Here is a 21,951-nt window from a genome sequence, read left to right as displayed (position 1 = left end):
GGGAGGGCCCAAGCCTGAGTGGTTAGCAAGTGGCAGGGCTGGGCCGTCGCTCCAGCATCCCCCCCCCCCCCCACCTTCACTGTGCCCTGTGCCACAGGGGAGCAGGGGACCCCCGCGGTGCCTCCGCTGAGCCCAGGAAGTGCCATGGTGGGCTTGGTGCGGACAGCCACAAAGCCAGGGAGAGAGAGCAGGACGGCTTTCTTGGTGTTTTGCTGACAGCCTCTGGCATTTGGGACAGACGCCCCAGAAGGCGGATCACTCGTGGGCACTGCCCTCCCCCGGCCACCACCCCGTGGCCACCACCCCAAGCCTGCCACCGCGCGCGTCCTTACCTTCCAAGTGTTCCGTGGTGACCAGGCCTAGAGCTACCATGAAGGCGATTTTCTGAGGGAAGGAAACAGAGAAGTGTTAACACCGCTGTGCACGTTCATTCATTCATTCATCCATTCAGGCAAAAAGTGTTTGCTGAGCACCTACTCATGGGGCCGGCTTCTCTCTTTCGGGTTTCCTTAGTTTTTACCTACTGTCTGTTCTCTGTCCCAGGACCCCACCCTGCACCTAGGTGCTGTGTCTCCTTAGCTCCCAGGGGCTGTGCCAGACTCGCAGGCTCTCCTTGGTGGTGGTGACCTTGACAGTTTTGAGCTTGGGCTGGTCAGGTGCTCTGTGGGATGCCCCTCTGCCGCGATCTGATGGCTCTCGTGGTTAGACCGGATCATGGGCTTGCAGGAGGAAGACCACAGAGGTGACGTGCCCTTCCCAGCCCGCGTCTCCATCTCCGGGGGTGCGTGTTATCAAGGTGACTCATCACACTGATGATACCTGGCGGGGGCGCCAGCGGGTCAGACGCCTCCATGGCAAAATCCCTCTTTCCCCATCCAGTCCACACTGTCCTCATCAACTGGCCGTGCACCACCCCCACGTAAGGAGCTGGGAATTATGCTTTTTTTTGGCCATGGAGACTAAAAAAAGAACTTCTGTGTAGGAGAATTTATCATTTTTCTCTTTCTCAGTGTTTCGATTTTTGAACCTTAGCTCTACAGACTCAGGTTATAAAGCAAGTCACTAATGTCTTGACTATCCATTTATATATTTTCTTTTTTTTTTTAAAGATTTTATTTATTTATTCATAGACACAGAGAGACAGAGGCAGAGACACAGGCAGAGGGAGAAGCAGGCTCCATGCAGGGAGCCCGATGTGGGACTCGATCCGGGGTCTCCAGAATCAGGCCCTGGGCTGAAGGCAGCGCTAAACCGTTGAGCCACCTGGGCTGCTCTGCTGTTTACATTTAAATTTTGACCCATTTGGAATTTGCCCTGGTGGACATGGTGTGAAGTAGAGATTGCTTTTATTCCGTATGGCTACGTCTCGTTTGTTCCAATTTCATTTATTGGAAATTCCATTGTTCCACTTTTCGCTGGTTCAAGGAGCCCCTTTAATGGTATAGTAAGTTATCACGTGCACATGTGGTCGTCTTCTGTGTCTCTTCATCCGTTCCTACCTGCGTGGGACCTATGGTGGCACTGGTGGGGTCATAGCCTTCCCTTTTCTTCTTGCTCAGCATTTCCCTGGCTCCTCTTGCTTATGGTGTCATGTGAAATTTGGAAACCATGAAGGAGACGGAGGTATATTTACTGGGATGATGTTAAGGTGATAAATTAACTCAGGGCATAATGACGACTTTGTGATATAAAATTTTCCTCTCCAAAACCGTGGTGCGCCTCTCTGTTCTGCCTTTGGGGGTTTCGAACTTACCCTCCAGTGGGTATTGACTGTTGCCAGTATGTTTATTCCTAGATTTTTTTAAAAAGATTTTATTCATGAGAGACAGAGAGAGAGAGAGGCAGAGACATAGGCAGAGGGAGAAGCAGGCTCCATGCAGGGAGCCCGATGTATATAGGACTTGATCCTGGGACTCCACGATCATGCCTTGGGTTGAAGGCAGGTGCTAAACCGCTGAGCCACCCAGGGATCACTATTCCTAGATTTTTTTTTAAGATTTTATTTATTTATTCATGATAGACAGAGAGAGAGAGAGAGAGAGAGAGAGAGAGAGAGAGGCAGACAAAGGAGGGAGAAGCAGGCTCTATGCCAGGAGCCGGATGCGGGACTCAATCCTGGGACTCCAGGATTGCGCCCTGGGCCTAAGGCAGGCGCCAAACCGCTGAGCCACCCAGGGATCCCCTATTCCTAGATTTTTAAAAAGATTTTTAACTTACTCATTGAGAGCGAGAAAGAGAAGCACACACTCAACAAACTGAGCCACCAGGTGTCCCTAGTTTTTTTTTTTTTTTTTTTTAAGAAATGTTGAAGGGAGGCAGAGGGAGAGGGAGAGAATCTCAAGGAGGCTCCCTGCTGAGTGTGGTGCCCAACATGGAGCTTGATCTTAAGATCCTGAGATCACGATCTGAGCCGAAATCAAGAGTCGCTCAACCAAGTGAGCCACCTGGACACCCCTATTCCTAGATATTTAATCTTTCTGTTGCTACTGTAAATAGGATTATCTATAAGGCTTATAACAGGTTGCTCTGTGTTTCTGTGATGATCGACGTTTTACACTAACATTAACCCCACTGCTGTGCCAAAACCTGTCTGTAGTATTTTTTTTTTTATTGATTCTCTTAGGTTTTCTACATCTTTGCAAATAGCAACTACCCACTGTTCCTTTCTTTCCTTTTTTTTTTTTTTTACTTCTACACTGTTAAAAATAGCTCTCCTCCTCAATTTGTCAGCTTTCCATGATATTCTTTGACTTGCTGCAAAACAAACCTCAGCCACTACTGGCCGAGAGCTCACGTTGCCTCCCACCTCCCGTGCTCTCCCCGCAGGGTTACAGGTGAAGTCTTCGGACATTATCAGAGAACGTAATAGCTGCACTCTGACCTGACATCCTTATCCATTTCAGTTTCACTGAGCTGCCACCCCAGGGCTGTTCCCAGAGATCCCCAGCTGTCACTCAGCCAACTGAGGTTGAGCCAGGCCCATGGAGCAGCATTTCTCCAGCTCTTGGGCAGAACTGAAACCTCCTATGTGGAGCCTTTCAGTCCAAAGGCCAGCTTGGCTGGACATAAAAGCCTTGGCTCTTCCTTTGTTTTCTCAGGAGCTTGTAGATGTGGTTCTACTGTATTCTGGATTTGAATGCTGGGTGGAAAAGCCAGAAGGCAGGCTGTTTGCCCTCATGATGTGATTGCTTTTGCCTGGATGTCTTCCAGATCCTTCCATTTCTGTTGCAGGCCAGTGGTCGTGCTGGGTTTTGTGGCAGTGTTGACCGTTCTCCCCTGGCGCACATGTTCGTTTTCCCTGGTGCCTGGTACCAGGGACACAGTCCATGCAACATGCACATAAGTTGTCTTCAATTTTAGTAAACTTTCTTGAATTACTTAAAAAAAAAAGTCGAGAAGCATGACCACACCATGGAATGTGTGATCCATAAATTCTCTCCTGGAAGGTGTGTGCTCACATGAATGCAAGACTAACAATTAATGTGGCCATGGAGCTGCCACAAAGGGCATTCTGGGGTCCAGTAGATTCAGCCAATAGTGGTCCAGGCTGTGGTTTGGGGCCACCTGGCTTCAGCACTGCTTCTGGGCCCTGGGGCTGAATGCACGGTGGCAGGGACTCTAGGGACCCCCTACCCCCCAGTATTGACACCTTCCCTTCCTTGCTGGCTCCACCTGGAAAAGACTGGGCTGGGCAAATATCAGCAGCATGGAGACCAAGCTCCCGCCTCCTGGCCCTCCATCCAGTCTCCCCCTTCCTCCACAGGAGGTAACGTGACCCCACATTCACTTGGGGACAGAAATGGGAGCCAACTGCCTACACGGTATAGCCAAACCCATATCACCACAGGTCTTATGGGAAGTGTCACTTCCTCTACTCTGGGATCCCTTCTGGAAGCCTATACTTATACATCTACTGTGTCCTCTTTGCTTGTCATTGTAGAGATCACTCTTCAATGTTTAAAAACTCATTCTTCCTTTTTAAATTTTTATTTTTAAAGATTTTACTTTACTTATTCATGAGAGAGAAAGAGAGAGGCAGAGACACAGGCAGAGGGAGAAGCAGGCTCCCTGCAGCGAGCCCGATGCGGGACTTGATCCCCGGACCTTCGGATGGTGACCTGAGCCGAAGGCAGATGCTCAACTGCTGAGCCACCCAGAGGCCCTTCATTCTTCCTTTTTTACTTGGGTGCACTTTGCTCACTTTTGCCTCCTCTGCCCCTTACTGTGTCTTCTGCTGTGTCTAGGGTCCCCTGAGCTCATCCAATTCCGTTAATTATTTTCACGATGGTTTTACTGCTTTTCCCTTTTTCCAGCTCACACTTCATTCTCTCTGGTTTGGTGGCCATTTAGCCATCTCCTCCCTAAGCCTTAGGAGCTTCTTCTTTAGTGGTGGTGATTTTACTGTTCTCTTTCTTTGAATTTATAGTAACATGTTGATTTTTCTTTTTTAATCTAGTGAGTATTCTTTATCTTATGGTAAAAAAATGCAAAAACTTGCCTGAGTATCCTAAACATACAAGTCGTTGCTACAGTATGCCACAAGATTAACTTCATCTTGAATAAACGCAAGCTCCAGATGCTGACTCTGTCAGCCTTAGTGGGGGCTGCTTCATGGATTCCAGAATTATGTCCACAGGGTCTTTTTGGGTACGACTCCTTCTTCTCCTTATTTTGCATTTTTGTTTTCTCTGCCTCCTGCTCACCTCTCTTTGGGGGAGGACTACCATCACCTCGGCCTTGGCCCCTTCTCTGGGGGTAGCTGTGGCCTCAGGCTCAACCTGGCTCCTTTCTGTCTTGGAGAACTCTGGGGACCTACTGCCACGTGTGAGTCGCCCCCTCTCCTGGTCACCCGTACCCGACTGTGGCCCCGGGGCCCGGTGGCCTGAGCATCAGTTCTGCTTACAACTGGTGTTTCTGGGACACAGCAATGCACAGCTGCATCTCTGTTGTCTCTTCTTGTCACCAGCTAGACCCCAAGACCTGACCTTGACTCCACTTACCTGTACTCATAACCTCTGTCCTACCTCTGTCCTACATTTTTCCTTAAGCATTCCTTTCTGACTTACCTCTTAACTCAGGCAAAGGAAACCCGAAACCAGCCCTCAGGGGATGGCCACTGCCCAGACTACCTGGACCATCTGACCTAAACCTGGCTCATGCCTGTGCAGATGGACCATGAGTGACTGTACTCCATTAAGGTACTAAAATTTTTGCAGTACTGAAATCTCTGCTCATGGAGGAGCCTCAGCCCCATTTACATAACATGCAATGTATGTACAGATGTGTTTCCTTAACACACATGCAAGATCTTATGCCCTCCTCTATGTACATATGATGACAAGGCTTCCCCATCTAAATATTCATCCTAACCCTAAATAAAAGGTACCCATTCACCCTCTCTTGGATCTCTTTATTTGCTGCAAATAAAGTTTACTTTTTGAGACCACACCACCTGGTGTATCTGACTCGCCAAGAAGCAAACTCATTTTCCATTAGATTCCTACATTTTATTTGTTGCTGCTGTGGGTTTGCAGGAGAAGGCTGCCTCTGAGTCAGAACCCAGAGCTGCCCATGATGGATTTGAGAATGGGGGGGGGGGTGTGACTTGGTTATTTCTGAATTTTAGAAACATCCTTCTAACTGCCGGGAGAATAAACGGGGAGGATTCCATCTGGGCATGGGGAGCCCTAAGTCTGGGGAGGGATGGGGCAGGAACAGGGACATGGTAACAGGGATGGTGTGGAGGAAGGAGCATCTGTGTGCACAAGTCTTTTCCAGAGAGGTGACTGGGCCTGGGGCTGCCATCAGGGTTTTCATGGGGCCGGGATCCCTGCTCTGGCTGCCCCCCTGCAAGGCACATGCTGATCTGAGGGCCAATCTCCGTGAGATGCTGCCCGAGGCCAGGACTACGGGTGGCACAGAAAAGGCCACAGTTCTGTCCTAAAGGCAGCCACGGGCCTCGAAACAGGGAAGAGTGGACAGAGCCTTGGAGTCATCCTGGGGTGCTGGTAAACTCGATGTTCCTTTCCACCACCAGGCTGGCCCATCAGGGGCTGCTCGAGCTCCCAGCTGTGGCGTGCAGGGCTTGCACACACTGCCCCGGGAGCCACCAACTGTCCCATCTGATGAAGTTTCTGGGCCAGTGGCTGCTCAGGCCTCAAGTGCTCCTAACTTGGGCTCTTCGTGAACAGGTTCAAAGGCTGCCACAAAGCCCCGTGTCTGCACCACACAACTGCTCCCAGACCTCTTTAAAAAGAAAGTTTAATAAGGATTTTTACACCAGGACATGTTCTAATTACAAGTTCTATTTAAGTCATTACACGTATTTACACTAATTATGTAGTTAAATGTAATTATACTAATTGTATAAATGCACAATAACTGGCTTCGATGTACTTTGAGAGAACACAGAGAATTCACCCAGAAAACCTTGGAGATTGCACTGGGTGCAACGTGACCCCATGGGAGGACAGAGGGGTGTGCATGTGGGAGCCTCGGGCTGCGAGCCGGCCCGGGGCCCAGCATGCACACAGCAGGGGCTCACACCACCCCAAGGAATGGTGCCTGGGGCCACAGCCCAGACTTGGTTCCATTTCAGCCTCAGGGACTCAGAATCTCCGCAGGCTTTTTGGACACGTCAAAGGACAATAGTCAAGTCACTCTCCTGCTCAAAGATATTCCATGGTTCTCCACTGCCCAAGGAATAAAGATCCCCCCCCCCCCGCCCCCGGCAGCCAGCATGCAGGTCCTCCAGGGTCAGGTCCCGATGCCTCTCTGACTCTGTGTTCAGAATTTCTCATGCATACGAGCTACCCGCGCTCCAAGCAGACCAGCTGGCATGCATGTGATTGCCCAGGCAGTGCCCTCTGTGCCCACGCCATCCCTCCCGCCTCCGCCCCGGCCCCACCTCTCCCTGACCCTGCTGACCCCCCGCCCCCCGTCCCTGTCCTTCCAGGTGCAAACACGCTCTCTCCTTCTCCCTGCACCTCCCAGAGCTCTGATTTTGTAGTTCTCTGAGGACGCTTGGGATTTTTTTTTCACCAAAGCTGAAGTCTTAGTGGTCATGCCAGGAGCAGTGAGTGTCCCTCGGGCCAGGACTCCACCCATCCCACCTCAGGGTCCCTACCCTCAGCACGGAGCCTGGCGCGGAGCAAACTCTATGACACGTCTGACGAATCAATGAAGGGATGAATGGATGAAAGACTGACTTCTTTCCATAATGACAGCATGTTGATAAAAAGAATCATCAAGAGCCCCGGGAGTCCACACAGGGGCCTCTTCTGCCCACCGAGGTGAGGTGGTCAGGGAAGGCTGCCTGGAGGAGAGGATGCCTGAAATGAATCTTACTGTGGGATGAATAAGAATTTGGTAGGGACAGAAAAGGGGGCCGGGTGATGGCAGCTGCAGGGAGAAAGGCCCAAAGGGTTGACTCTGGCGTAGGATGCAGAGGCTCCAAGCAGGAACACGAGAGCGGTCGCCGACTAGGATGGCGCCACGAGGACCTATCTGTCCCGCCACCATCATTGGAGATGGAGGAGGTGGTACTAATATGCAATTTCTTGAAAGTTCTACAGGTACTTTCAGGAGTCAGCTGCATCTCCCGTGTCAGCCTTGACTGCCTCTGACTTCCAAGGCATTTGAGGTCCTGCTCTCCCCACCCTCAGCTGCTCATGAGTGGCCACGGGCAGGGAGAAGGGGCAGGGCCATGTGCTGTCCCCTGACAGGGGAGACCCTGACCCATGGGATCCTCCCCACCACACCACGAGGAAGGAAGAATTACCACTCCTATTACAGACATAGAAACTGCTAGTAATGTGGCCACACGTGATGCAAAGCCAGGCTCCTGGTTCTAGAAGCTGGGCTAACCCCTGCATGTTGTGAGCAAATCTGTGAGGTGCAGGGCTGGGGATCCGAGGCTCCCTGAGCAAGTCCCCCCCACCAGGAGCTCCCACTGAACAGGGCAGCTGTGCCCTGCACCGTTGTCCCCGCTTCCTACGGTGACCCCCAGGTCCCAGCCACCCTACCTCGGGGTTCTCCTGGCTCGGGGGCCAGTCCTCCTTCTTCTTTTTGGTCGCCTGAGCTCCCTGAGATGGCTCTTCCGTGGGCGGCCGCAACTCCCCCGTGCTCTCCGGCTGTGTCTGTACTTGAGGCTGGATGATGATGACCTGGAAGATACGGCACTGAGGGTGAGGGTGAGGGGTGGCAGCTGGGGAGGGAGAAGGGAGCTAGGAGGGCCAGAGGGGTGGGGGCCTCGGAAGGTGGGATCACAGAGGTGTGAGGAGGCTGGCACCAAGCCCTCTAGTCCTCGGGGCGCCTGCACCCCGGGCGTGTGCCTCCAGATAGTTCTTTACACGAGGGTCTGCGTGAGACTGAGTCCGGTTTAGGAACCAGAGGGGCCTTGGCTCAATCCTGTGCTACTGTCACAGCTCAGGGAGGTCACTTTGCCTCCCTGAGCCTCAGCTTCCTTGCAATCCTACCTCCAGGGAGGTCACGAAGATCCGGGAAGTGAAGACTCAAAAGAAGTTGGTTTCTTTATCTCTAGCTCAAGTGCAGGTAAACTGAGGCCAAGAGGGCTCAGATTTGCCACTTGGGGTCATGAGGGCTCTGTCTGAGTGCCTGCCCAGCCTGTCCCCTCCCCAGCCTGCCCCTCGGGCGCCCAGGCCATCGTGTCTGAGACCCTCAAACCTGGCCTGGGGTGGGGAGGTGGGGGTGGTAGGGCTACCCGGTCAGAGTGGCCCCACTTCAGCCAGCTGTCTTCGGGGTTCCCAGCTCTCATCTGGTTTGATCGAAGGGTCTGAGGCTGAGAGGTCCAAAAGCAATGCATGCAGCCCAGCCCCTCCCTGGGCCGGACTTCCCTCCATCGGTGGCTCAACTACTTTATTAATTTTGGGGGCGAGGGATTGGGAAGGAATCATTATCTTTCATGAATCCAGGGGAAGGAATTCACCAGGAGCAGTCAGCCAGGGTCTCGCCCAAGCCAGGAATAATTGGAACTTGTATTTTCTTTCCCCCCTAAGAACGTGACTGTCTTGTGAATTTGAAGCTCCTAAACAGGAAGAAAAAATGCATCTGTTTTGCTGCCGGCTTAAGGGAGGGCTCTTTGTTCGCCTTTGTATCACAATTTTAAAACCCCAGAATTCTCTGGATGGAAAAAAAATGCCCCTCTTTATATTCATGGGAAGAAAAACATTAAGATCCCCAGTAGAAAACAGGGCAAAAAATATCCTCAAACGAGTCACACAGAAGGAGACAGAATTCTTGAAAAGTATGGGGGAAAAACATTCAAGCTTCATAATAACCAGAGGAATTCAACTTTGAACAGCAAGCATCTGCTTCAACCGATTAAATGAGCAAAAAGTGTTGAAAGTGATAGCACTGAATGCTGGCGAGCTTGCAGGGAAAGGGGTACATGCATCCCCCAAGCACCTGCTGAGGGCCCTCTGGGGACCGGGCATGCTCCTGAGGTACAGGTCACCCCATCCGAGCACATCCTATGGTAACTGAGAATCCCTGGGGCTACTGAACATGGGTGGAAAGGCCCAGAAGCACAATACTCCCAGAAAAACACCGTGGGCAGTAACATCCAGGGGCTCGAAAGTGGAGCACCAGCTTGGAGGCTGGAAATCAGGAGGGACGCTGGCCACAAAGAGAGGGGCGGCCTGGCAGGCCCCAAAATGGAGACAGAGGAAAGGAGGCTACAGAGAAGAAGCCCCGAAAGCTCAGGCCTCACCGTCACCACTGAGCTCAGTTTCCATGTGAAATCTCAGTGGCCAGAAATCACAGATTTTCCATTCGGGCACCTGGCACCCACCAAAGGCCTCAACTACCCAACTACCCCAGCCAGAGACCGACCGCCAGGCCTGGCCTCCTCCGGGCATTCACCCGGCCACCCATCTTCACTGGTTAATTATTCCAGAACAAGGTCATGCACTCACTGACCACCCATTCTTTTTTCCACTGGTATGAACACAGCCACGTGTTCCCTCCGTCACACACCCGTTCACCTGCCGATTCACTCACCTCCCCGCTCAGCCCACCAGCCCTCCGACTGCGGGTCACCCCTGGGCAGCGACTGCTCAGTCGTTCCTGGGTCTGCACCCCATTCATTCCAGAGGCTCCTCGGTCCTCCTGCCACGCACTCATGCGCTCTGTTCGGGCCACCGTCCCCCACCCCCGCCCCGCGAGTGCATCCACGCACCCACCTTCTTGTCGGCACTGATGAGGAGGGGCTGGACCTTGACGCTGTCGCTGACCACAGACACGGCGGTGCTGGGGGCGATGGCGGCATTGCTGGGGGCGGTGGAGATGATGGCATAAGCCACCCCGGCACTGCTCAGGGGAGAGGCGATGGCGGCGGGCTCAGCGAGGGCCTGGGGCTGGCTGCCGGGCGCTGGCACATGGCTCACGGTGTTGTTGGCGGTGGGGAGGGCTGGGCTGGGGTTCTTGATACTGACCACGGTGGCCTTCTGGAACGTTGGGGGCTGCTTGGGTGGCCGGTCTCGGCCCGGGGTGACGGGGAGGCTGTCTGGAATCAGAGTCTTTGGCCTAACCTGGGGAGGGAGGGAGAGGTGCACAGTCAGACAGACACACAACCAGGCGGTGGGGGGGAGGGGCGGCGTGCCCAGCCCGGGCACCGATGCCTCGCATGTTAGAGGTGAGGGGACAGCAGGGGAGAGGCCATGGGCTCAACTCTGGGTCAAGCCCCTTCCCGCTCATCTCAGATGAGATGGAAGAACAGAGAAGGAGGGCGATGGGAAAGCTGCACGTGGACCGGTCAGGTGTCCTCTGACTCCAGTCACAGAGCAGTGAGCTCCCTCTGATGTCACAAGTCCGCAGAGCGCTGTCATTGGGGAGGAACCGGGAGGGGTCCTGGGGGCCCCTCCATCTGGGTGGGGCTCCCGTGGAAACCATCGTGCTGTGAGCCAGAGATGGCCTGTCACTCTGAGAGACCCACACGCAACGAGTTACAGCAGGTGCAGGCAGCTATGACGGGGTTGTGGCCAGGGCTCGGACGGCTGGTGGATCCTGCCCTCGCCCCTGCCCCAGGACCTGTGCGGTCTCGGGCACACACCCCCTCTGTGCACTAGGGGTCGAGAGAACCCACAAACGGCTGCGTGCATCTCCACTGTCAGCTGTCACCAGCCTCCCAGCATTCCTGCAGCCAGAAATGAATCTCGCGCCAAGCCCGTGAGATCTGCGCTAGTGCCACCTTCTCAGGGACAAGGAGACGGAGTGGACTGGCCCGGGTCTTACTTTATTTGAGCCCCACGGTGACTGCACCGTGAAGCGGGTATATCGGCCTATCCCACAGATGAGCAAATTGAGGCCTGGAGAGGAAGAGATGTACCCGAGGAGGAAAACAACGCCCTGGCTGTCGCTGGTGGGGAAGCGGGACTTGCACTTGGGGCTTCCACAGCCTGCCTAGAGTTAGTGCAAGCTGGTAGTGCGCTGTGGGCCCACCGATCACCCCCATCCATCGCCAGTGACCATGGTGGAAAGAGGGGTTCGGGGTGGCTCCCACAGGGCTCTGTGACCTGGAGCAGGTCAGCTGGGGGCAGCGTGCCCCTCAGTCAAGCTGGCATCATGTCTGTCCGCTCCTCACCAGTGTCCACCATGGAGCCGGCCTCAACTGTGTCCTCCCCTCCCCACGCCGAGTTGTATGATCCTGTCCTGCTCTGTGTCCTTGGCATGTGGGGTCAGGGTCAGAGCCTCCCACAAACACCAATTCTGAATGTGGGAGCCTGGGATGGCCACCAGTGTGGGGACAGTTGCGCTCTGCTGCTGCAGAGGCAGGGTGGGGGCAGGTGGGGCGAGCAGTGGTCAGTGCGCAGCCAAGCTGTGATGTCCAGTTCAGGTCAAGGGAGGCTGCACTGTGCTGTGGGCTCCTTCCGGGTCACTCCGGGTCTGCCCACGTGCTCTGGTTCACACTGGCCGGGCAACACCACAGAATCCCAACTCTGGATGTGGGTGAGCCGTGCCCAGACTGCAGGGCCTGGGCTCTGAACAGGTGAGGCTCCAACCCAGAGAAAACCTACTCGGGAGAACCCCGAGCTCATGACTTTCAGCCGGTGCCACCTGGAGAGGAGATGCGTGCAGACCCAGGCCGGATGTCCTCCTCCCACAGGAACCTCGGGGGCCCTTTCCTGCCCTCCATGCTCTCTCCCTTCTGGGGCCCTGTTGGGAGTCAGCACAAGTGGGCAGCCGGAAAAGGCTGCACAGGACAGGAGCTGTCCTTCATCATCCTCCAGCACGGGGCATCGGTTACAAGCTGCCTCTGCCTCTGCCTCTGAAGCCAGCAGGGCAGGGCGTACCCAACACTCGCTCAACAAGGCTGAGTGCTGGTGAGCTACCAGTAGGCGTTTGCTTTGCACCAGGCATGGCTGTAAAGGCTCTGTGCCATGTGATTCATCCTCACAGCCACCGAGGAGGCACCTGCGCCAGCCCCTCTGCAGGAGAGGAGCCTTGGCCCAGGAAGGTCAAGAGGCCGGGGACTGAACCCAGGGAGCATGGCTTAGTATCTTGCTGCCTCCCCAAATGAATCATCTTGTGCAGAGGGTCTGTGCGCTGTTTGGACTGTGACCCCTGGTTCAAAATCTTTACTACCTCATGACCCAGTCCACAAACGAGTTATTCAAGAAACAACGTTGATGGTGCATCTTGATTATTTTCTGTTCTATTCTAGTCCAGCTTTGTTGATTCCGCTAAAGAAAAAGAAATCCTAGTCCTGACCCACTGAGATGATTTTCCAACTCCTCGTTGTAAAAACTGGGTTCACTTGGAATGTCTGACTCTTCTTCTGACGGGCAGAGGAGGCAGGAGGGGGAAGGGATGCACCCAACGGGTTCTTGCCCACCATGGCTAGGGCCCACCTAAACCTGCAGCACTTGAGGTGCTGGGGACAGACAGATCCCCCGGGCCCACCCACGAGCTGCTTACCTGAGGTAGCACCGCCGCTCCTTGCCCGGCCAACCTCTGCAAGGAGCTGACCTGAGGACCCGTGACAGGCACTGCAGTGATGGCTCCCAAAGCCTGGAAGACAGGAGGGGACGCTGAGCCGGGACCGGGGACATTTGCACTGAGGCCACCAGGGCTGCCCGGCAGGTGCGCAGCTCTCACCCCAGACGCAGCAAACTCAGCTCTTCTCTTTCTCCATCAGGAGTTCACGACCACAAAAGCATGTTCCCGTCATGCAGGAAATTTTGGAAACCAGAGAAAGAAAGGATGGCACTGTTCAGAAGATACTTAGCCCCGTAGCAGCTCGGCTTCCTTTTTACAAGTAAGTTGTTTTTTTTTTTTTTTAAATATCGATACCCGTCTACTGAAAACCAACAAAAATGAATGTTAATCCATACCTTGCACAGTTGTTTTTAAAAACAACAAACATAAAGCCAAAAACCAGCAAACTAGAGAAAAAAACCCACAGGAGAAAAATCTCTGGGACCCTAGGTTAGGCAAAGAGCCTTAGATATAACACCAGCAAAACCTGATCCATATGAGGACAGATGAACACACGGGACTACAAAAGAATTTAAAAGCTCCTGAAGCTTAAGTGTGAACACAGTGAAAAGCCCCAGACTGGGAACACACACTTGCAAGTCACCCGTCTGATAAAAGACTGGCATCCCGACTCTCTAGAGGACTCTCAAACCGCAATCGTCGGAGAACCGCTCAGTTAACACAACTGAACACGAGATTTGAACAGAGACTTGACTAAAGACGATACACAAATGGCAAATAAGCCCCTGAAGAGATGCTACAGAGCGTTAGTTATTAGGGGAATGCGAATCAACACCACACTCAGGTACTACCCCTGCCCCTGCCCACCTACTACTGCGCTGGTTCCACTTGAAATCCAGAGCTGGTGACCACAGAGAGCAGCTCACCCGCTGCTCCTGGGGACATAAAATGGTAAAACAACACGGACCAACAGCTTGGCCATCTCTCAAAAAGTTGAAAATACCTGGACACCTGGGGGGCTCCGCAGCTGAGCATCTGTTTTTGGCCCAGGGTGTGATCCCAGGGTCCTGGGATCAAGTCCCACATCGGGTTCCCCATGGGGAGCCTGCTTCTCCCTCTGCCCGTGTCTCTGCCTCTCTCTGTGTCTCTCATGAATAAATAAATAAAATCTTAAAAAAAAAAAAAAAACAAAACCTGAAGTCCCAGGCTGCCAGGCCCGGTCCCTCTAACTCTTGCTTCCAGGAATGGTGGGTTTGGTCCCGGAACGCCCAAGTCACCTGCCACCACCACCACCGTCTGTTTCCCCTCCTGTGCCAGGCAGGCTTCAGGCTCCTCCAAGTCCCATCTACTCGCTTCTCTCCAGGTCTGCTCCCAGACTGCGTTATTCCACGTCCTTATAAAGCTTTAATTAACAAGCTGAAAAGACGTTTTATCTGGCAGGGGCTGACCTTTCTGCTCCGCGTCAGAATTTATCGATAGCAGCAGAAACAATCATCTCAGTGGCTCTTTCACGAGCACCACATAGTTTATAGCCACGCTTCCGTCAAGATAAATGATCTCCTTATGACAACACTTACGGCTCTAAGCATCTTAATAGGAAAAAAAAAAAAGGGACCATAAAAGTCAAAGATAACTTCAAATATTTTCCTGCATCGGCGGAGTCCCTGGGGCAGCCTCAGAGAAGCTCCCACGTGGTGAGACAGGTGTCAGGTGTCGTGGCTGCTCCTACACATGCTGGGGACCAACCAGCTCTGACACCAGCGGCGTGCGGCCCCCTGGCTCTCTAGGCCCACTCCCGTACCTGCAACAGGAAGGGGTCCTGCTGCTCGGGGCTCCTGAGGGGCAGAGGGAGTGGGTGCTGTGGGGTCCACATGGTGAGCGTTAGGAGGGGTGAGGGGGTCCAGCCTGCCCGGAATCGGGGAGGGACAGGACTCGCGTCACCAGCCCGTCCAGGTACCAATCCTGGAGCGGTCCTGTTTCTTGTTGGGCAAACCTGGGGAAGTCTCATCTGCACCTCCTGACTTCAGGACGGGGCATACATACTTGCCTTCACCCTCAATCAGAGTAAAATACCCCGGGGCCTGGCGGCGTGAGACAGTAGAGAAGGAAACCAGCGCCACGGGTCTCAGGCTTCCTGCCTCTGTCCCCATCAACGGGTTTCCTTCTGTGTCAGAGGATAGACAGTGGGGCCAGTCTGCCTGCTGGGCTTCCCCTAAACCCCAGGCCTGGGGGAGGCTTCAGGCCACGCCCCTGCTGGGCAACCGTGCTTTCATCCCTGGCTTGCGGCTGGTCCCACGCTGGTGGCCAAGACCCTCCCCTCCATGGCCTCCCAGGACCTCTGGGCAGCAGCAGGTGCCCCCTACCCCCCACAGGGAACCCCCTTCACTCCCTTGTTCGTTCAGCAGACCTCCCAGAGCCCCCACTGGGTGGCTCTGGGAACCGGGTGGTGGCCCGGCCTCACGTCAGCTGCTCCCATCCCAGCCTCTGACCTGGTGGATCAGAACCCGCTTGTGCATCTCTGCTCCCCTGCGGGACGGCAGCTTCTGTAGTCCAGCCCAGGTCGCGGTGGAACAGGAGCTTAGGGAGAGCATGGGACGGAGGCCCTCAGACAAGCAGGGCCTCAGGCCTCCAGGGTCCAACCAGGGACCCTGCCAGTGCCGCTCGGGGAGCTGCCGAGGGACAGGGGCTCTTCCCTCACACCTGCAAACACGGCCACCCAGAGTCCCACTGTCACTCTCCCCACACGTGCAAACCTGCTCCCCAACCTCGGGGCCTTGGTTCTAGTTCCCACACCCAGAGCGACTCGAGACCTCACAGAGCTGCCCTCTCCGTGGCACCAAGGAGGTTTTTGAGGCGGCCCGTCCAGGCCATGTAAATGTGTTCCAGAAGCAGACAGAAGCCCAGTCATGGGAGCTGGCCCCCCTCCAGGCCTGGAGAGGGGCAGGTGTCCACGGGCAGGTGTCTGCTGGTGCCTTCCACCTGGCCCACGGGCAGCAGGGCGGGAGACGGGCAGCCACAGCCAGCAGCACAAAAAGCACCAGAATCGATGGAGAATCCAGTGCCACCAGCACGCAGGGCCTCGGTGGCCGGCTGCCTCTCCTGCGTGTGCCATGGCCCCCAGGACGGTGGTGGGCATGGGGTCACAGTGAGCTCCTCCCCAGGCCACTTCAGGGACAGGGCGGACGGGGAGGAGGAGGGACAGCCGACAGCGCTGGCCGGGGCGTGGGGCTGTGTGTTCATGGCGTGGTCAGCGGCCAGTGCCAAAGGTGACCCTGTGAAGGGGACGGAGACGAGGCCGGGTCATAGGTGGACCCCTAAGGACCTCGGAATTCATCCCAGGCGCAGTGGCCTCGCGGAAGGAGGTCACATCACAGAGGGACAAGTGTTTCTGCAATGCACAACTGTCCTCTCCTTATTTCACCCTATGTGCTCCAAAGGGCGTCACCCAGTGGGGCTACAGTTCTCTGGGCACCCGAGCGCCAGGGCCAAGGCCCGTATGGGGCCCCCCACAGCCTCTGCCCAGTGGATCCAGAAGCAGGAGCTGCCCCGGAGCCCGCCTGCCCGAATCCAGGCCCATCCCGTGACCTCCGTCTGGGAGGGTGACGTCCAGGAGGGGACACGGGTCTGGAACACTCTCTGGCGGGCCAGAGTGCCAAGTGCAGCTTCGAGAATAGCAGGGAACTCCTCTCCAGCAGCTGGGAACGCACTGAACTGACGGAGCTGGCGGCCTGCTCCCCGCGCCTTCCGTGGCTCCCACCTCCCCCGAGCTGGGCGACAAAGTGGGGCAGCACTTTGGTGTCTTGTGAAACCAATTTATTACTCACCGGTGGAATCCGCCCGCCGCCTTCACTGCTGTGGGGAAGGGCTCGGGTCCGGCCTCCCCGCGTGAAGCCAGCGTGGGGCCCCCGCGAGGCCTGGCCACGACCACCCACCCGGCCTGGTGCCCCCGCACCGGCCCCCACTGGCCCCAAGCTCCTCCACACGTCACTGTCAGGGGCCCCTTGAGGTTTGTGTGAACATCCCCGTGTTTCTGCTGCCCTGACCTGGGAGTCCCTGCTCCTCTCAGACCGTGTCGCCAGTGTCGACACCTGTGACCGGGCACCCACCCCAGAGCAAGGGTCACAGCTGGGGCCAGCCACCCTGCGTGGGCAGCTCGCTCCCCTGCAGGCTGGGGTCAGGCCAAGCGTTCTTCTCAACTCCTGTGTCTGAAGCAGGTAGAGCCATACCCACCCTCCCTGTTCCAAGGACCAGAGGGGAGGGTGGAGGCACCCGGCCCAGGGCTGCAGGGGTGTGGGCTCCTCCGCTCACAAACATGCGTCCAGGACCAGGGCAGCTTGGGACACGGAAGAGAGGGAGAGGCCAGCGTGCAGACGATGGCAATGGGGTTGTCTGATGAGGCAAAGACACGCATGCCCAGGTCTGCAGGGCCCCTTCTGGACACACGCCCCGGGGCCACGCGTGCCTCGTGCCGGGGACACAGCTGGGAGCGGGTGCACACCACCACCTGCCTCGGGGAAATCGGACTGTCCATGGGCAGGGGACGGGTCAGCTGTAATGTCCTTGCGATGGAGAACGTTCTCCAGCTCCCAGCAGCCAGACGTACACGAGTTGGCACAGGGCCTGGGGACACGCCCCTGGGTGACACCCACCGGTGCTTCACGCCACCCGGTACCATTCACACCTAGCAAGCACCACACTACGGCGTGGTTCGCTGATGTACAGGAAACACGCAAAACCGATCCATGACTGTGGCTGCCCTGGGGGGGGGGCAGGGAGAGGAGAGGGGGTGTGCAGGACCCTCCTTCCTCCGCAGGTTTCACCTCTTCACAAAACGATCAGAGCCATGGGATAAAAGGTCCATTTATGGGGCCCCTGGGGGGCTCAGTGGTTGAGCATCTGCCGTCGGCTCAGCGTAGAACCCGGGGGTCCTGGGATCGAGTTCCGTGTCAGGCCCCCTGCATGGAGCCTGCTTCTCCCTCTGCCCGTGTCTCTGTCTCTCTCTCTCTCTGTGTCTCTCGTGAATAAATGAATAAAGTCTTTAAAAATGCCCATTTAAAAAAAACAAAAAACAAAAAAAAATAAAAATGCCCATTTATTCATTTCGGCAGAGGGCATATGGAGACTCATTATAAAACCCTTTGCATATCTGTAATTTAAAAATAAGCATAAAAGGAGGCAGAGAGGGGTCTGTACAGAGGGGGAGAGGGAAGCCTTCCTGGAGGAGGTGGTATCTGAGTTGGGCCCTGAAGGATGGACCAGAATGTTCAAGTGGGTGGCCAGGTAAGTGCACGGTGATTTGGAGGGACAGGTGGGTGGTGGGAGGAGCAGGGCACCAGTAGCAGGGACATGGAGGGGCTCTAAGCACTGGGGGCTGGACCGTAAAGCCAAAGGTGGGCAGTGAAGGAGCAGTGGAGGGCCAGGCAGGGTCTTGAATGCCACACCCAGGAGCTTGGCCATCCCTGGGGGTGAGGGGGAGCCATGAGTTATTGTAGGCTCCTGGATGGTATAGCCAGGGCAGGAAGGGGAGGCCAGGCGGTAGGTAAGGTGTGGACAGTGAGCCATGGGGGAGCCCTCTGGGGCAGACAGGAGGCTGTAGGTAGGTGGGTCTCACCTCTTGTGACTTGACGGGACTGGGGGCTGGCGCGTCCCTCAAGGGGCGGAGCTTCCGAGCAGCCCCCAGTGGTGCGGAGGCCCGTTTAGACCTGCCCCCAGGACTGGCCGTGTTGTGAGGCTCTTGCCCAGGGACACCCACACCTGCCGACGCTGCCCTGGGCACCCTGTGTCTCCTGGGGCCCAGGCAGTGGTGGGTCCCCGGTGGGTGTGTAGCAGCTCCGGGGAGACGGGAGCCCACGGGGGCTCGCAGGAGACTGTGACACTGGGTTTTTAAAAACAAGCCCACTTTTCTGAAACTAGCTTCTCCAAACCCCACCGGGAGTTTTCTGCAGCTCAGACCCGGGGACGCTGCACACACTGCGCCTCCGAGCAAACCCCTTCCTGAGTGCGCCGCGGGGGAAACCGTCCAGCTCCTGCCTGCCTGGGTCCCGGTGACCCTGACCGAGCGGGCCGGCCGAGGCAGGCTGCCCAGGGCCACTTAACCAATGCAGAGGTCCTTCTGGGGGAGGTCGTTCTTAATCAAAAAGGCCCAGAAAACTCAAGTGGCTACTCTGCACTGACATTTAGAAACCCCTCTCAGCAGCCCGTGTTGCAAAGTGGTTTCATTAACTTGAAAGGGTGTAATTTTATGCTATTTAGTAGGAAATACTCTAAATGGCATCGTGGACTGAGGACTGGGGGCTGTGATCTTGAGGGTGAGTCAAAAAAAAAAAGCAGCCTCCAGTCCCTGGCAACCACAGGTGGGGGTGGGGGTGGGGCCTGCTGGCAACCTCCCCACAGCTGGCGGCCCCCCAGGCCGCCGCGCCTGTGCTGTGCTTCTGGGTGTCCGTGACACCAGCTACAGCAGCTGCATCACATCAACAAAACTGGGACAGAAGTGCCATTTCAGGGAACACGCTCAAAAGGACAGAAGCCAGCCAGGACCCGAGCCCAGGACCCCGCCCCGGGCCCCCCTGCTCACCTGGCCCGCCAGATGGCCCTGCTCCCTGAGATGGTAGCCGCTGGCTAGAAGGCCTGCCGGCCCCCTCTGGGGGGGTCCCCTCGGGGAGGAGTGTGGCCCCCGTGAAGATGTGGCCTCGCAATCGGACAGAGCCGGATAGGCCTGTGGCACAGAGGCCCCAGGGACAGCGGCTGGAGCCTCACACCCGCAGGGAGAGCCTGGGGCTCCTGTCCCTTCCTTGTCCTCAGTCCCCCGGACCCTGCTGTGACCCAGAACGTGCAGGAGGGAAGGGGGGGGGGCTCGTCTCCACGGCCGTCAGGAGAGGCGCACGGGGGCCCCGGGCCTTGGTCCTCACAGACCACCTGTCCCTGTCCCCTCGCCACAGGCCCCCCGCTATCGGGGATGTGGAGCACCTGTGTGTGCTCCTGGGCAGGAGGCCCCAGAGCAGCTACCTGGGCCCCCGGATCCCGAGGCCGCCGCCAAGCGCACGTCTACAAACAGATCACAGCGACCTCGGAACCCGATCCACGGGAGTACTTCCAACGGCTCAGACCCCGGGAAACGCAGCAGCTGGTCAGGAAATCTGATTTCCACATGTGATCCGCGGACGTGCGCTCCCACTGGCCTCGGCCTCACCACCCTGCCAACCCCGACGCCCTGGAATATAATTTAGGGCCGCACCTCTGCACGGAGCCCCGGGAAGCACTCCTCTCTCTCTCTTGGAGTGAGGCTCCCGCGGGCAGTGACCAGACACCCCTGGCTTCCTGAAGGGTGGGGGGGGACCACCGTGTGAAACAGAGACACCAACTGCTTACAGCGAATGGTGCGGAGCTCAGCCTGCAACTCGATGGGTGGGGACAAACGTCTACACCCAAGTAACCACCACCCAGACCAAGATACAGAACCTTTCAGCAGCCCAGGGGCTCCTGAGCGCCCCCCACAGGAGGGCCACACATTGCCCCGAGGGTTCTCACTCGGGGAGCAGCACCCCGTGTGGACTGATGCAAGCAAGGCAAGGTTCCCACCCAGTCTGCGGGGGTACGGGCTCTCAGCGGGTGCTGGGCCAGGATGTGAACGCAGACCTGGAGGCGCTGGCTGGTGAGCCTGCCCCCGCTGGCCCCCCACTCGGCACCCACCGAGTCAGCACAGGGAGGAGGATGTGAGGTTCCCGCCAACAGGGAAGGGCGTGGGGGTGTGGTTTGATGGTGATGAAGCCCCTCTGTCGCTAGCTGGTGTCCACAACTCCGGGAGATGAGTTATCAGGACCCCGAGGGATGCTTGGATGATGAGGACGTAGCGGGGAGAAGTGACCTACCCCAGGTGGCGGTTGGTGAGAGATGGTCGGGAGGGGGCCCTGGCCCTCAGGCTTCAAGTTCACAGTCCTCCCACCACCCTGCCCCCACCCATCCCTCTCTTCCTCCCAACCCCATCCCACAGGATGAGACCCGGCTGTGGGGAGGGAGGGAGGACACACAGAGGGGCTCAGCATCACCCACGCCAGCTTGGCCATCTCAGACATGCTGGGGACTGAACAAAAAACACGGTGCCTGGCATACAGGAGGCGCTAATAAAGGCACGAACCAAACCCCTTCCCCCCTCAGGTACATCCCGACACCAGCCTATCCAGAGCGGGGCAGAGAGGAACCGTGACACCTGGTGGCAGCACTTCAGGACCTGTGAGGTGATGGCCATGGTGGGGTCACACTAGGTGTCACTCTTCTGCACATGGCCCCGTGTGGCAGGAGGGGAGGGACTCCAGGGATCTCTCATGCCAAATGGAAACAGTCCTGGTGCTGCCTCCACCTCAGAGTGGCCCAAGACCACTGCCTCATGTCCTGACTCAGTTTCCCCATCTCTATGAGGGGCTCACCAGCATCTAGAGGAGACGGGCAGGCCGACCACCAGAAGGTATCTTCTGACCTTGACACCAATGAGCCAGGCCTCGGGGAGGGAGTGTGGTGGGAGCAGTGACAGCCTGGCCACGGAGCATTCCAGGTGCCAGGTGTGGTGATGGGCCCCGCAGCTGCGTCTCAAGGCATGAGCCAACATGCTCGTTTTGCAGGAAAGAACCCCCCACCCGTCTGATCCCCATTCCTTCCCTGACTGGTTTCCGGATGCCAGACCCACTGTAGGCCGAGCGGGCTCACCCACCCAGGTCACGTCCGGGGAGCACCCCACCTTGCGGAGCCCTGCCTCAGGGAAGGGCGAGTGCACAAGAGGGAGGCTGGCTGCAGCATGCCGTGCCGGGGTGCACTAAAGCCCACCCAGAACCCAGCTCTGGCCTGCCCACCTCCCCACCTCCCCACCTGCCCAGGATGACCCATCGGCTAGGGGACGGGGGCAGGTTTGTCCGGGGGCACAGGCACAGGGCCACGCAAGCTTGCTGGGGACACAGGCCCTCTGCACTACTCCCTCCAGGTTCTGTTCAGCCCACAGGACAT

At 56.7% G+C, this 21,951-nt stretch overlaps 1 protein-coding gene across 3 annotated transcripts in view; it reads right to left on the bottom strand.

The window, feature by feature from the left end:
* PHF21B (PHD finger protein 21B) overlaps positions 1-21,951 on the bottom strand; it is an 84,269-nt gene that overhangs the window by 11,229 nt on the left and 51,089 nt on the right. For all 3 annotated transcript variants that reach the window (XM_072843574.1, XM_072843575.1, XM_072843576.1), the window contains 4 exons: positions 12,937-13,029; positions 10,203-10,550; positions 8,025-8,165; positions 333-384 (listed from right to left, as the gene is read on the bottom strand). In XM_072843574.1, the coding sequence (XP_072699675.1) occupies positions 333-384; positions 8,025-8,165; positions 10,203-10,550; positions 12,937-13,029 (634 nt within the window). The remainder of the gene's footprint in view (positions 1-332; positions 385-8,024; positions 8,166-10,202; positions 10,551-12,936; positions 13,030-21,951) is intronic.

Source organism: Canis lupus, chromosome 11 (assembly GCF_048164855.1).
Source record: "Canis lupus baileyi chromosome 11, mCanLup2.hap1, whole genome shotgun sequence".
Lineage (NCBI taxonomy): Eukaryota > Metazoa > Chordata > Mammalia > Carnivora > Canidae > Canis > Canis lupus.
Note: the sequence above shows the minus strand (reverse complement) of the source record. Positions and strands in the feature narration are given on the sequence as shown.